General features: G+C 44.9%; 1 protein-coding gene across 2 annotated transcripts; it reads right to left on the minus strand.

The window, feature by feature from the left end:
• Nucleotides 1-349: 349 nt before the first annotated feature.
• Nucleotides 350-7,885, minus strand: LOC116995494 (retinal cone rhodopsin-sensitive cGMP 3',5'-cyclic phosphodiesterase subunit gamma-like). 2 transcript variants are annotated; one of them, XM_033058276.1, is made up of 4 exons: nucleotides 7,823-7,885; nucleotides 3,152-3,338; nucleotides 2,853-2,893; nucleotides 350-2,008 (listed from the first exon to the last, which is right to left on the minus strand). In XM_033058276.1, exons 2-4 carry the CDS (start codon nucleotides 3,289-3,291, stop codon nucleotides 1,932-1,934), a joined length of 258 nt encoding a protein of 85 aa, XP_032914167.1. In that variant the 5' UTR covers nucleotides 3,292-3,338; nucleotides 7,823-7,885; the 3' UTR covers nucleotides 350-1,931. The 2 variants fall into 2 exon arrangements, with proteins under 2 accessions (XP_032914167.1, XP_032914166.1); XM_033058275.1 differs by lacking the exon at nucleotides 7,823-7,885 and adding an exon at nucleotides 6,260-6,460.
• Nucleotides 7,886-15,577: the final 7,692 nt, after the last annotated feature.

Below are 15,577 nucleotides of genomic sequence, written 5' to 3' on the forward strand. Positions count from 1 at the left end.
GCTTGGAAAAAAATGAAATCAGTTTCCTATAGTAAAAGCTAAATAAAACATCATTTACATAAAGAACACTTAGGGAAAGAAGAGAAGCATTAAAAGGTGAGAAAGGCAGGAGAAAGTGGAAGTAAGTGGAAAGGACAGACTGCCTCTGCCCAAGGAAATAGCTGTGGGCTGCAATTAGCTAAATGGTACACGACTTCTGTGCTGCCATAGTGCTGCGGTTCTGAACCACTGCATGGCTTACTGCTGCTTCTAATGGCAGGAGTGCTGAATAATAAAAGCTGTGCTCTGGACTGCCAACAGGAATTAATTTCCTTTAGCTTTTGGTGCTCAAACTATATTTTAACTGAAAACTGCTAGCTTTTATTTCTGGAATAACAGTAGCAGATAACTATGGCACCACCATGGATTTATAGCAATGCTTTCTGCGTGGGGATCAATCGTTTAGACAGGATTTGCTCTCCTCTCCACAATCACTCCTTGCTCCCATGAACATGCTCAGCATAGGAAAGATAAGATAGGGGGAGGCAGTTCTTATGCAATGAGGCTTCTCAAGCTAAAGGCAGTGATTAAAAATTCCACCTCCTTTTATGAATATTATGTAGCTACAATAAACTTGCTCCTTGCCTGCAAACAAGCCAAAAGCCCTTCCTTAATTCCAGGGCCATAGGGAATCTTGGTGCCTTCCCTGAACATTAAGTGGTTTTGGGTGCCTCACCACTAGGCAGCAGTGGGGCTGCAGGCACACATCGATGGGGTTAAGTGGATTGGCTCTGTGCTTGCCTGCATCCTGCCCTTGCCCTGCCTCCCGCTTGCTCTGCTGGTACTTCTCTCTGGGGACACCATTTGCCTGCTTGTCCAAACAAGCTCCAGAAATTGCCAAGGAATGAAGAGGGAAAAGCCTTCCTGCTTATGAGGGGCAGGGTGAAGGGTGACTTTTCCTATGCTAAACACAGGGAAGAGGGAGGAATTACAGCAATATCATTTTCTGCTGGATGTGGCAAGACTGCTGGCACAGTCTGGCGACAGATCATAAGGATTCTCTGTCTTAATAAGCAGCAAGCATGTCCTGGGGAGCAAATGTCTCATGTAAATATGTATGGGCATGGGGACAAATGTCACACAGGGTTTCCCATCAAAGGAGAGGAAATGCAGTGTCATTTGGAGTGCTACTTCTTTGGAACTGCAACCACAAAGGAATGAATAATAGGATTAATTCACTTAGCTATTGATCTCAGATGCACACATTTTCATTTAACATTATGAGAAGAGCCAGACTCTCATGGTTCATAGCCTGTGGGCAGTACAGCAGAGACAGCATTTGCAAGCCCTTTTCCCCATTTGCTGATGAGGTAAATCTTAGCAGCACGTTCCTTATGGTGAGCCGCTGGGGAAGGATCTCCTATGGAAAACAGCCTAACGTCTGGACTGGTGACTAATGCTGTTCTCTACCAATGTACTCTGAGCAAATAATTGGTGGTTCAAATAACACGGGGACCCACCCATGGAAATTCTATACAGAAAGCTGAAGAAAGGGAGGGAAGGAAGAAAACAGGATAGGGTGATTTAATTAGGTGTGGACATACATGCACACAATATCTCAGCTAATCAGGGAAAATGTTAAAATACAGCCTCCCTGTATCACCATAAACATTGAAGATCTATGACAATGAGAGAAGAAAGAATATGGTGTGGGGAGACATTAAGACATTTTTCAGTAGTTTCATCTCATGGAACGTGAGGTCTGCTCACGGTCCCAAATAACTTCTTTGCCAAATTGATCTGCAAAGTGAAGTTTCTCACAACTGGCTCTTACAAAACCATCCTGCCCATAAGCAAGTGGATGCAAGGGCCAAAAGTAAGTGTCAAAGATGGTAAAGACCATGCTGGGATCTGTGGAGTCACCAGGTGACACCAGCAGAAATCCTGACACCTTAGATGATCCCAAACTGGGCCAGCTCATGCAGTTCCAGATGGCTGAAAGCTTCCCATGGGCAAATCACGGTGATATCTGCAAAAGAGAGATAACGACAAATGTGTTCTTGTCAATGGACTCCTTGGATTTATTTTTTATTAACAGAGAGGCTGATTTACTGAGGAAACATTAACAAGAAGGAGATTTCATTTGAAAGTTAAATGGGCAGATGAGTATTTCAAATCTGGTACTATGTGTCAGACCAAACCAGATCAGTGTACTTTCTGTCTGTGAGAAAAAGCAAGTCAGCAGTTCCTAGTCTCTTCAGCGACTATGTAAATTGATGTAAAAATTCATTCCAGAGGTTTCTCCCATTCTTATAAATTACTTGTAGCCAAACTGTGATCTCTCTGAAGACATGTGCAGTTTTAGATCAGAGGCTGAATAATTTGGCCTACAATATTCAGGATCTGTGACTCTCTCTTTATCAATACTTCAAAGTTCTGACTGGCTACAGCTCATCCAATGCTTGCTTCTCGATCCCAGATGGGTACATAAAATTCTTAAAATTAGGATTCTGATGACAACACAAATACTTAACCATCTGGGATTTAGTTTCTGTGATTTTTGGTATTAATAGCTTAGCATTTAGCATTTCTTTGAGACTCTCATGTGGCTGAAATTCTTAGTCAGAGTATTAGCAAAAAACAAACAAGCACTTCTGCAGCCCAATGTAAGTAGTCTGAAGCTGAAGTATACATAAATGGCCTTTCATTCACGTAGTGTATGTTAGCATAAGCATGAATGTGGCAGCTTGGGAGGCAGAACTCATCTTCTCTGGTGACCCCGAGAGCTGCAGACAGGCCACAGAAACAGAGAGCACCCCAGAATCCTCTCCCATGATCAAGTTTGTCTGCACTAGTGCTAAAGCAGGGCTTACCTGTGCCCAGCCCCTCCATGCCTGGGATGTCATCTCCAAACCTAGGAGAGAAAAGAGCAGGTAAGAAGTGAGTTTGGGGCAGCAGCAAGAAAAGGGGATATGTCCTAAAGCCCCCACCAAGGAAGAAGAATTGTGGCTCTGGAGCAGAAGAGAAGCAGCTCCAGGTTGGAGAGCTGATGGCACCTGGGGACAGGGAGAAGCTTTCTGTCCTTGCCCATGGGAAGATGCACAGAAGCACAGTGTAGCAGTGGGGAGCTACTCAACTAGCATGGTTTCTTTTATTTCCAACATTCCCTTACCCTCTTACTCCTTTTTTGGGGGGCTTGCTCTTGAACTGCCTTGTCTGTCTCTGCTTGAACTTGGGAGGCCCCTTGCGTGGTGTGGTGGGACCAGTTGGAGCATCTCCAGTGTTGAGGTTGGCGGCTGGGGTCTCACTCATCGCTGGGCTGTGTGCGGCAGGCACGTGCCTCTCTCAGATCCCTCTGCCTGCAAGATAACTGCAAGGACTGACACAACACTCTGCTTATCTTTTCTAGGTATCAGTAGTCAGATGACAGAATTATGGAAAATGTAATTGTGACAGGATTAAAGATAATGGTATTAAAGATAAAGAAAGATTGTAATGCGTAAAAATTAAGCAGGGTAGCGTTGCCTTTCATCTGGCATGTTAGAATTAAGATGCCAGACAAAGCACACTTGAGCTAAGGCCAAAAAGACATTTATCCCATGGTGCAATGTCTTGCAGAGTCATGGAGATTAACCCCTTTTGTCTCTAACACAGTTGCACTATTGGAAACAGTTTTCTACAGAAGCTTGCCCCACAATTTAGGTAAAATTGGAAGTTTCATGCCAATGCTGGGAATTTTTTCTAGCTAGCCTTGTAATAGCATTGCTGGAGCCATGAAGACACATGTATGGCTTAGAGAAAAATCCTGTCCTTGGGAATCACCACGTAGACTTCATCTGTTCTGCTGCAATTAGGCCCCAACATTTGTCAATACCAAACTTATGGGAAATAGCACAAGATTGTTGCAAGATTATACAGAAGGATAAGGTAATGCACTGGAGACCATCTTTTAGGTAGAATTAATTTCACAAATTTCTCAGGATTTAGAAGAGTAAAGCCTGTAACTTGCCCCAGGATGTGCCCATTTTGGTATTTTTGAGCTTTCTATTACATGTGCTGACCCCTCTTCACCACACTGTGCATGAACCAATCTCCACAGGGGATAAATAGTTATCAGGGAGCAATTTCTGTTGGGAGACACATCTCCTGTATTAGATGGCAGAACTTCTGCACTCTGAGCCTTTTGCTTCCTTCCCAGAGAGAACAGCAATTACTCTCACCAGTGCCCAAAGGGAAGCTTCCAGCCCTTCATCAAATTTTGTGCTAATTGGTATGCCAGAATGGTCTGAACAACTGCATTTATGGATAAAAAAATAAATGCAACATTTTTCTTTCTTCCTTGAAGTCATGTTCTCCCCCATGACTGTTATATGTCTCCTATCTCCAGGTGTTCATCCTCGTGCATCAGGCTGATGTAATTGCTGATGGAATTAGCTTCAGGATTTGTTTCTAAAGACAAATCTCATTAGGTCACCATAGTACTCTGGTTTAATCCCCAACACCACCTGCCGTGACACTCTGGATTTTTAATCTCAGAACTATAAATGTCATCAAAGATTTTTTTCCTTAGTCTAAAGAGACTTTACTCCTTTGTCTTGAAATAGCCAAAGTGTTGGAAAGAAAATCCTTATATACAAGGAGAAAGGTCATCTGAGCAATCCTCCTGTGTCACTTCCACATCTATGCAAGGTGAAGAGCCATATTTCCGTATTTGTGGCAGTCTGGAAATACTTCACCCAGGACATCCTTCCATCTGTGGTGGTAGTAGGATGGTTCAAAATGATAATTCCTAGAGCTAGGCTAGTTCTTCTGTTGCTTGTGGTCAGGCTTCTGTCTCAGCTGTAATATCCCAAGCAGGAGACTGGACAAGTTCCAGCAGCCCCAAATGGAGCAGCAGATGGTTGTGTCTGAAGCTGAAGTATGCACAGATGCTATTCCCCCGCGTGTAACACAACGCTTCCTAAGCACACACTGTGCCCACAAACACAGGGATCAGCTCAAACCCTGCAACTTACTTGTTTGGCTGCCATCTCTGCAGTGCCTGAACACTTGCCCAGTATTTACAGCTTTTTCTTTCTCCTCACAGCATGGTGGCAGGACAGGCAAACACTGTCACCTTCTTTACAGAATGAGAATGAAAGCGCAGTGATAGGTCTGACCTGGACTGCACTGCTAGGAGGAGAAATGAAATCTGATGAGTTGCAGATTTTTAGGGCCAAACTGAGAGGTGAAGGCATTTTGCCTCCAAAACAAAGACTTTGATCCCTCTCTGTTACTCAGGATGGGAAGAATTCAGATGATACTGCCCTACAACAAGATGTTTTGCATCAGAAAGCTGCTTCATAGCATGTCTGCTATTGGGCCAAAGTCCATTATTATGTCTTTGTCTCAAGTGCAATTCTCATCAGTATGTTGTCTGTCTCAGAGCTAGAGCCCTCTCCTCAACAAAAAGGGACACACATCCACTTTTAAGCACCATGTTAATCTTACATTCAAGTTACTTGGCACCCTTCTCAAGGGCTTCTCCCAAAAGTACAACAGAAAAACCAAACCTGCTAACAGATTTCCATCTCTTAGGATGCATTTGAGCTCCATCTCCAACTGAATTCCTGCCCTGCTTCAATAACCTCTGCTGTGCACTGGTATGTTACCTTAACCACAAATATGTCTTTGAGGGTCAAAACCTCTTAAATCCTTGAGTCTTTGTCTCTTATTTCACTCAACAGAGGAATAGCTAATGGAAAGATGCAGTCCTTGAAGTTTCTTTTTGCCCAAACCTGAAGTAGTTGTATCCATCTACCAGATATTCAATAACCCAGGATTTGGTAGGAAAAAAGGATCTACTCAAATCACACTTCCTCTCTCACCTGCATGAATTCAATAAAGAGCACTCAATGAAACTTTTAGTTAGGGACATTTCTGACAATAGAGACAATTCTAACTTCTTCTTTACTAATCTCCCTCTACTTCTGTTCTCTCCATGCATCACAAAAAAAATGACGGAGGATGGAAATGCCACGTAACAACTTTCCTCTTGCCGCTGAAATCAAGCTGCCTTCCCACCATGGAGCTGGTGGGACTTGCTTGCCATCATTAGAGTCAAAGAGTTCTCCAGGAGTGGGCCCTGCCCCACAGCATGGAACCTGGTCCAGTTCCCACACTTCAGGAACAAACTGCCCCTACACACAACCAGACAAGCACCCTAGGATGACAGATATGAAAAAAATGCCAATAGCAGCTTCTTCCCATGGGAATTTCACAGCCTTTTGTCTTACCGTACCTGGTTACTTGAATAGTCCTTGATATCAGATCAAACAGGTGGCTTGACAAACGTTTTGAGTCTCCTCTAGATCTCTGCAAGTGCTATGCTGCCTTCTCCCAGTGTTTCCTGGTCTGCCAGAGCTCTTTTGCTTCTGCCAGCACCAGCATGCAGCTCCTGGGCAAGAGCTGATGGCTGTGCATGCAAAGACTCTGGAGGCATAAGATCCTCTGCCATGCACTTCCTCTGCTCCCTCCTCTGATGAGGTGTTACCTAATTACCCCTGACAGCATTTCTGCTCAGTCAAGGGCTTAATCCTCTAGGTAAGAGCTTTACTTGCGTCCAGATGCTAATTATACCTAATACGCATTAATGGGCTTATCTCAGTTGCGTCAGAAATTCCACCTCGGGGCTGTTGGGCAGGTTAACAATCCTTCTTTTAGTTGTGTTTAAATTTAAAGGGGCTTGAATACTACTGACAAATGCTGACTCTTTAATCTGCCCCATCCTTAATCTCTGACTCTCAGTGGAAAATGTCCCTGGGAGATAATGTAGACGCCTCACTTGATCTTCTTCCGACCCTTTTGGTGTAGGAACTCATCTTCCCCTGTCCAAAGCTTTCAAAAATACAGATTCCTCCATGTGCACTTGTCTTACACTGCCTCAGGGTGTCAGACACAGAGCCTCCATAAGTCATGGCCTTCCATGCAGATACTCTTCCATGAGTAGAGAGAAATTAGGAGGAAATATCCTTGTGCTCATGTCCTTTTTATGGGTTTCTTTCATGCTCCGATCTTAGCCTTGAGAGAGCCACTAGCATCATGCTTTCAGGTTTTTGTCAGGGAGTATTGAATCCAGTGCCTTTGAGGAGTTTCATAGCTCCAGTCTCAATTGCTTATGGTGACTAATCATAGTGATGGGAAGAAGTCCGTGCAGATTCGGCCCTCTCTGCTCCTGTGTCTTACACAGGATTTCAAAACCTTCATTCTAACATCAGTTTTAAGACCAAGAACAGGTGAAAGAGGATGCACTCTAAGAGATAGAAACTAATTTCCAGTAGAACTATATTCCCAAATGGGGATCAGTGGAAAGACTGTCCCAGTTGAAAGAAGGGATTCAGTAACAGCAGAGGTACAGCTTCACGTTATAAACTCTTCCCTCATGTGCCCTGCATGTGTGGCTGGGTGCTGGGGCAGGAGACACCAGCTGCCTGTCCCAGCTGCTCCTCGGCAGCCCCCCAGTGCTGCTCACATGCAGACTCAGCTGAGGACACAAGCCAAGGGGGTTCCAGGGAGCCCCAGCCGAGGGGTGCCCAGCATGAGGGGCTGAGCAGCCCCTGCTCATACAGCCAGGGAGCTCTGAGACAAACCACTGCCCTAACGATAGAGGAAACAGAAAACAACCACACAAGAATCACAGCTCTTCCTAGCTACTGGATCTGTTCACACTCTCCAAGCACAAATATCCAAATCTGTCCCCCATGGAGTTTTATCTGGACTTTCCTCTCCCCTGGTTTTGCAACCAGTTCCTTTTTCATCCCCCTGCCCCCCTTGATATTGCTTTGAGCTCCTGGGGAACACTTACAGTGCCAAGGGCTCCTCTTGCAAATCATTCAACTCCCGTCCTCCAGCCTGTGTAGAAAGAGTCTCGAGGTGTCCTTTGTCCTCCAGATATACCCTGCCACCAGGTGACATCAGGACATCAGTCGTGGGCGGGTGTCATGCATTCACATGGCAGGGGTGAGATGGGGGAGCACTGTGAGACCAGAGCTGTGCAGGCACAGCTCCAGCAAGGTCTGGAGGAGCAGCAGAGCCTCAGCACACTCCTGAGGGGTGATGTGCCTCTTTCTGCAACAAGGCTGTAGCTTCTCTGGAGCTTCTGGGGGGACATCTCTGGAGAAGTAAAGAGAAATAAAGAAATAACCTTCCCTTTGGTGCTGCTTCTTGGGATCACAAGTCTGCACATGCCAGGGAAGAGAGGATTCCCTGTCCCTCTCCTGTGCTAGTGAATGCCTGGAGGGGCTTCCAGTAAACTTCTCAGAGGTGCTGCAGGGGTGAAGACACACCTTGCAGAGTGATGCACAAGCTAGCCCAGTGCCAACAGGGCTGAGTCCACTCAAGGGAGTCATAGGGAATGCTGCTGAGATGCTGCCAGAGCTCTAGCAAAGCAGATGAGAAGGCAGGGGGTGAATGGGGAACCTTTGTGTTGTGCATGGGTGTCCAACCACTCACTCCTGAGACCCAAAGTGCTGGGCTGAGGTAACAGCTGGGTCACATCTGGGTACCAATAGCATTGTTACTGTGAGAGGCCCTCAGAGATAGAGCTCAGCCCATACTCCAACCCAACAAAACTCCATGCGTGGTAATGCAGACTATTTTATACCCATAAGTTTTAATAGCCTGTTGTTGCCTGGAAGGTCATGTGTCAGAGATGTGGAAAGAGTTGGTGGAGTCTCAGGATAAAAAGAGAAGGTCTAGAGTGCTGCAAACTGTGCTGGGAGATCATCCCCATCCTCAGCTGCAGCAGTGCCTCAGTCATGGGCTGTAACTGCCTGGCTGGCGGTACAACCACAGGGTTAGTCACCCTCAGGGGCTCTTGGCCCTGGTGAAGCACCTCACTCTTGCCCTTGTTGAGCATCCACCTCACTACACAAGGTCAGAGCTGGCAGGACTGAAAATAACCCCAGTGAATGGAGTAGCACCAGGAGCATCAGAGCAACACAAAGGCAGAAGGAAACCAAGGTGTGGGTTTGTTTATGATAGATGGGGTTTGTGTTTGGGTGAGGTTGCAGGAGGGGATTTTGGAGCAGCCGTGCCAGCCAGCGGTGTGACCAAGCAGGGACAGTCTCTCACTGACATGACAGAGCCTGGCAGTGAACACCAGTCCAGCACTGCATTGGTGCTGAGCAAGAGTCCCATAGCTGAGGCCTCTGACCTTTCAGATGGTTGAAGTTAGACAAGATAAATCCTCCAGTGAGACTCTCAGCTTACATTAAAAAAATCAATAAGGTCCTAGCCCTTGAGTGGGAACTGAGAAGCTGGGAAGTAAATCCTAGATATAGCTGAGAGCCTTTCAATCTAGCAGAGAAGGAGCAAACACACTCACATTCCCACACATTTAAGACAATCACACAGCTTTCAGAGGCTTGTGCAGTAATTTCTGGGCACAGGAAAGACAACGGGGGCAGCATCGTGTTGGCATCCTCTCCTCCCTGTGATGACTAGAGCTTGTATACAAATGTGTGGAGATTGATTGCACTCATCCTCTTCTGACAGCAGAAGTGATTACTGTGGGCAGGGACCTGCTTGTGTGGATATAAAGAGGTGCAGCCTGCTGGCAGCAGACTCACTCCCATCCCCGCTGCTCATTCCCATGCCTCCATCTGCTGCAGACAGGTTTCCAGGGGCTCCCCCTCCCTTCTGCCTTCTTCTATGTAGGTAAAGTTGCTGGAGAAATCAACTGTACAGCCCTCTACTCCTCTTTCCTGAAGCTTAAAAATTTACATATGTTCAGGCTATTTGTTTTCAAAATACTCCCTTTGTTTTCCTGTTTTCCCAATGAAATCTGTCTCGTTTCCCTTTAACAAAAGTGGACTGTGGGAAAAAAATTTCCATGGCGTCACATGAAGATTTTTTTTTACCACCAACAAAACATGACAGAAACTCCCTAAAGGGCCCCACTTCTCATGTTCTTTCTTATCTCCCAGGATTATCAGTCCTCTCTCTCCATCCATCATCTCTCTCCCCCTTCCCCTCACATTTACTTTGCAGACTTGTGGGTGTACAGCTTCTTTTCAGAGCAAGAGGCACCTGCTTCATGTTCGTGCCTGGCTGCCACACCAGATGGATGACAGGTCCTGCCCAGGGACTGAGCACCCAGTCCCTGTCCCTCGCTGCCCAGGCTTTTCTTCCCCAAGAAAGCCAGTGCCAACTTTTTTGGCCACAACAGTTGTCATTTGATCCATACCAGTGCTGCACCAGAAACCATGGTGCCCAGGTGGTAGCAGGAGTGCAGTCCTTGTGGCCTCAAAGGAAAACTCCTGAGCTTCATCACCTCTGGCCAGATTATATTCTGTTCCAAAGAATCACTTAAAAAACATCTCCAAGGAATCACTTAAAAAACATCTCCAAGGTTTCTGACCCTATTTATGAGCTGGTGTAGCCATGGAAACAGTAGTTATGCCAGAAATAGCAGCTCACTTGAATGACAAAGAAAACACAAGTTTACAAGACAGTGATTTTTCCAGAGGCTGACTGAGCTCATGGGACTGTGGGAGGAAATCCCAGCTGAGGCACAGACTCAGGGATGCAGCTGATAAGGTGGTTGGTATGGGCCACAATAACTTTTGAAATGTATCTCTACAAGCTTGTGCCACATATCTGGGAGACTTTGTGCCTCATTGATAAAGATTTATCACTTGCCACAATGATACATCTAAGTGGAAGTGAGCAGGGAATTAACCAGGCAGTAAAATGTTGGTTTCCCTCCCGAAAACAGGCAGCCTACCAGTGCCTCTGGGTCCCTGGTGAGGGAACCATGGTAGGATCTGCCTTTAGAATGAGATTGTCTATTGGTCTCATAGAAGATCAGCGAGTCTGTCATGTCAACAGTGTTTTGGTGAGAAACTCAGCATAGTAAGGTGCCTGCAAATGAGGACTCACATGCTGTAATCCTCCTCCTGCAATGCTGACCATGTTCCTAAGCCTCACGTCGCTTGCGCTAGTGTAGAAAAGAGAAACAGATACAGGGGACTGGGTTTTCCCTGGCACAGATATTTCGTTGTTTGAATATATGCAAATCAATCCATTAAAAATGCAGAGAAGAAGGCATGCTCCTGGAGAGTTTTACCATTTTTTCTCCAGGAAATCTTGCACAGTTATTTTGGTGTCGGGATTAAGCATCTATAACAGCCTGCAATAAACGGGGTGTGCTGACTTTGGGAAGCTGTGCCTGCTGCTGGATACAAAAGTTGTGTTCAGCATCACTGAGCTCGGCTTGCAGAAGAACCTGATCTTGATACTCATTTCCACTCATACCCTGGAGGCTTCTCTGGCAACAGAGCAGAAGTGAAAGAGGCTGAAGTCTGTTTTTCCATTACCAGGGCTCAAGAGGGAGATTTCCATGACCAACCTGGAGAAAAGGGTCCTTTGAGGAAATATAAATCAAGTGATAAGGTTTTGCTGAACTAGCAGCAATGGCCCTGTCTGTGCTACAAACTAGGTATTGGGGACATAAGTCCTCAAGCCAAATGGCCATTGCCAAGGCTTCTCCAGGAGAAATTAACTCCCTGCTTTTCTTATTCAGTCAAGGGTGCCCTACTTGCACATGTCAGAACACCATTACAGGCCCCAGGTTTCCAGGCACAAACATTTTAGGACATTCTGGGGCTTTTTATAGCAGATGATATAAAACCATGTAGTCTGCCTACACTTCATTAGTTACTGGAGTGATATTTTCTTCTCAGTAGTGAGTCCGACCTTTCTTGGAACAGATAACCAAGTCTTAGCATCTCATACTCACAAGACTGCTCCATTAGCAAGATTTTATTAACTTACAGAAACTTCTCCCTGATTGGCATAAATAAAAGGAAAACAAAAAAATCCTCTTTTTTTTTTTTATTTTCTGAGAGCCCTTTTCACCATCAGATCTCAAGAGAGAGAACTACATTTTAATGGTTTTTATTTGTAAATATAGAAGAGATGGTGGAGAGAAAGTTCATAGATGAGACACAGCCATGCAGACATCTGCTGAGGAGACTGATGCTCTTGGCCATGCAGCACAAAAAGCTCAGTCGTTTCTAACTGCTTTGTGATTCATTGTTTAAGAGCATCCCCATGCTCATTGCAAAGTTGTCCCAAGAGAAAGCAGTATCATTAGCGAGCATCCTTTCTGTGCACTAACTTTGCTTAATGTCTGCATCCAGGCTGTTGGTAATGACACAGTAGGACTGGCTTTGTTGGATCATTTTAAAAAGCATCCTTTCTTTCTTGTTTTCACTCTGCCCACAATTAACATATCTGCTTTTTTAATTTATAAGATTATTTTTCTTCTGAATGACATTTTACAGAACAAGCTCAACATTAATATATTGGATCAAAATCTAGCATTTTCCCTTTTCTATCAAACCCAGGTAGTTAATCTGGTTATCTACGTGACTGCTAAAAATCAGAGCTTGTGGTTGCCCTTAAAAATGTACCTGGATCATAGAGTTTCCACAGTATTGTCTCAAGGGTCTTATTCAGATTTTTCTTTTCTCATAATTGATTCCTTCTGCATGAATTACACGCCGTGTACCTGTGAACAGTGATTAAATGGTACACTAGCACTCTCTAAAATTATCAGGCATTGAACTAAACAGAGAAGTAATACTGCCTTGTTGGAAAAAAAAAAAAAAAGAGTGTGTTTTTATTTAAATAGAAATTAGATAGTTCCAGAGCTTTATTCAGTTTAAAACAGTGAAGCAAATGATTCAGTGTCACTGGGCTAAGAAGAAGAAGAAGCTGTACACAAATTAACTCCAGATGTCTTCTTTCCTGACAGATCCTTTTCTCATCTTTTTTTTTTTTTTCTTTTTGAATGATCGATTCTTTCTCCTTGGCAACCAGTAGCCCAATAAAGGAAGACTTTCCTAAACATTTTGGTAAAATGTTTCTTTCTTCTTCTTCTTAAGGGGGCACATATCTTCCCGTGGCTTTCATACCATGCAACAGGCATTCTTCCTTCCTCCTCCTACCACATAAAAGCACCTCTGTGCACTCTCATTCACTTCAGCCCTTTGCCATCATTATTATGATATTTTTTCATGTAACAGTTGAGGCTTTCAGAAAGAAATGACTGCTTCTGGGGAGCATCTCGCACTCTCCTTGGGAACATTTGACTAATGGGCAGAGGAGGCAGCTCCTCCTGCTCCATTATCTTGTCTCTTGGGTTGCTGCTCACCTCCCAGACACATGGATGCTAAATGCTCTAGCTGCCATGTGACAGCAGATCCCTGGTGGAAATAACTGTGGAAGGGGAAAAGCCCAGGATGAAAATACGAATCAATTTTAAAAAAAATTATTTTCTCCTTTTATTGCTTAGGTGTACTGTGACTACTAAGCCTTCTGTTTTTCCCTCAGGATCTTGCACAAGTGTAGAGCTTAATGTTGCAATGTTTGTTTGTTTGTTCATTTGTTTTTGTTTTTAACAGACTTTCACTGTCAGATTCCAACTTTTTTTTTTTAAATTTAGATCCTCTACACTCTTGTTTCCCACTGGAGGTACACACCTCTACAAAGTGCATTGAAGCTTCTTACTGGGAGGACGCTAAGGATATTTCTGTGCCAAGGACCTGAACTGCAGCTTGCTTTCTAGTCCAGTCAAGCATCATAAACACACCATAGAAAAAATGAATTGTATGGTAGTCATCACTGCATGTGGGGCATGCACATGTTGCACAAAGGATGTGCTGACAGTTTTGTATACACTAAGATTTATTTGTGGCACACTGACAGCTGATGGCGTACTTTAACTGTAATGCTGGAAGTTATTTCTAAAAAGAAAAAGAAAATAAAGGAAAAGAACAGAGAGAGAAAAAGGGGAATTTTTCCCCACTTGCCAGCAATGATGAGGTCCCATAGCAACAGCCTCCTCTGAGGACTGTCTGATGCTGCAGGTGGTGACAGTGAAAATGACCAGTATGGTGATTTCTTGCCATGCTTTCCCTTAGCATGATATACTTTTCATCAAGACCCACTTAAACTCCTATGGGTTATTTCTGGGTGTGTTTCTATTAGATCTGGGAGGAGAATGCTCATCATGTGCAAATGTTGCACATTCTTTGCTTGTTAATCTTCTGTGAATACACAAAATTGGATCATATTTACTGAGAATTTAAATAGCCACCAGATCTTTTGTTGAACACCACGTTTGTTTTTCTCCTTTGTACACGGAAGTCTGCAATACAAGAGAAAAAGGAGGAGTGGGAGGAACAGCAATTCTCACACCAGTTCTTCCACAAGAATCCACCATAATAACACTGTGGGGGTTTACAGAGGCAGGGCTGTGAGAGCAATAATATGTGAACAGCACAAGTGCAATAAAGGAAAAACATTGCCACAGAGAGGCTGGTAATTATTGTCTCCAGGCTTTGAGAGATGTTACATAGCTGCAAGCAGCATGCCCTGAGCTACAGGCAAAGCACAAAGGTACATAAGGCACCTAAGAGATAGCCAGAGGCTGGACACAACCTGACTAGATGCCATAAATTCCAGTATGAAAGCAAGTTCCTTGTTGAGAGTACTGTTTAGCACAGAACTGTCAGGGTGCAGCTGGCAAGGGAGATTTCCCAAGGTCAGCAGAGGAGGAGAGGATGCCACAGCTCTCCTAATTTAGTCCCAGCTTCAGCTCTGGCTGTTTTAGAGGAAAGTCACAACACAGGGAGGAATGCTTGAATAAATACCTCCTAACACCCTGCTTGGTGATCAGCTTAGAATTGAGATTTGATTACACTTGCTGAGATTTGACCTTACATAACCACCTGTTTTCTGAGAGGTCCTAAAATAATCCAGTCCCCTTTTAAATCCAGTTCTGGTGGGTGACTTCTCTAGGACACCTTCACCTGCAGAACACTGACTTCTGCCACGGCACCGAGTGAGGGATGGAGAGGAAAAGCTGCTTTCCTGCATGCTAAGCTCTGGAGTGCAGGGGCTGCAGAGAGGACACTCCTCCCTGATGACAGGGACCTTCTCCCCTTCACCAAGCGCAGCCCTCTCACTCACCCCCTCCCACCCACTTAGCTCTCCCTCTCCTTCCCTGAGCTTCTCTGTCCATCCTCAGCCTTTCTCAGGCTAGCCTCTGGAGGAAACAGGCTCTGTTTCGCCCCTATCCTCTCAACCCAAACAAAATCCTTTTCCTTCCTCTCTCTTCCTGTTTCCCTTGATCCCTCAGGGGATCGTGAAGTGACATGTGAAGTCTTTGCACACCTTCAGGATTGTGATGGGGGTTATGGGATTAGCACTTTAACAAGCCTGAAAGCTGCTTAGACAAGTATTAAATCTCCAATCTCTCCATCTCTTAAAGAAATCACTTCTGGAGGAGATGGAGAGATGGAGCACGCAGTCATGTTTCCAGGGTTAGCTCTTCATCCAGCTGACAGCCCTCAAGTCCAGTGGCTAGGTGGTTTGAAGGGATTCCCATGGGATTTGGGGCTGGGAAACCTCAGTTAAACAATTCCAGGTGTTGGCACCTCAAAGTGCCTTCTCTCTCCCTGCTCTCCATGTTGAATACAGCCTCCCTTGCCTGGCATTTTATCTAGCCTCCATTTCTTCCCTCCCTTCCCACCCAAGGGCTGCACACGCC

The sequence above is a fragment of the Catharus ustulatus genome, chromosome 4 (genome assembly GCF_009819885.2).
Source record: "Catharus ustulatus isolate bCatUst1 chromosome 4, bCatUst1.pri.v2, whole genome shotgun sequence".
NCBI lineage: Eukaryota > Metazoa > Chordata > Aves > Passeriformes > Turdidae > Catharus > Catharus ustulatus.

Coding starts and splice junctions, on each gene's coding strand:
- LOC116995494 (XM_033058276.1), bottom strand. CDS start 3,291: ATGAGTGAGACCCCAGCCGCCAACCTCAACACTGGAGATGCTCCAACT. Junction 2,894..3,151: donor CCCAAAAAAGGAGTAAGAGG/GTAAGGGAATGT, acceptor TTTCTCTCCTAG/GTTTGGAGATGACATCCCAG. Junction 2,009..2,852: donor CATGGAGGGGCTGGGCACAG/GTAAGCCCTGCT, acceptor TCTCTTTTGCAG/ATATCACCGTGATTTGCCCA.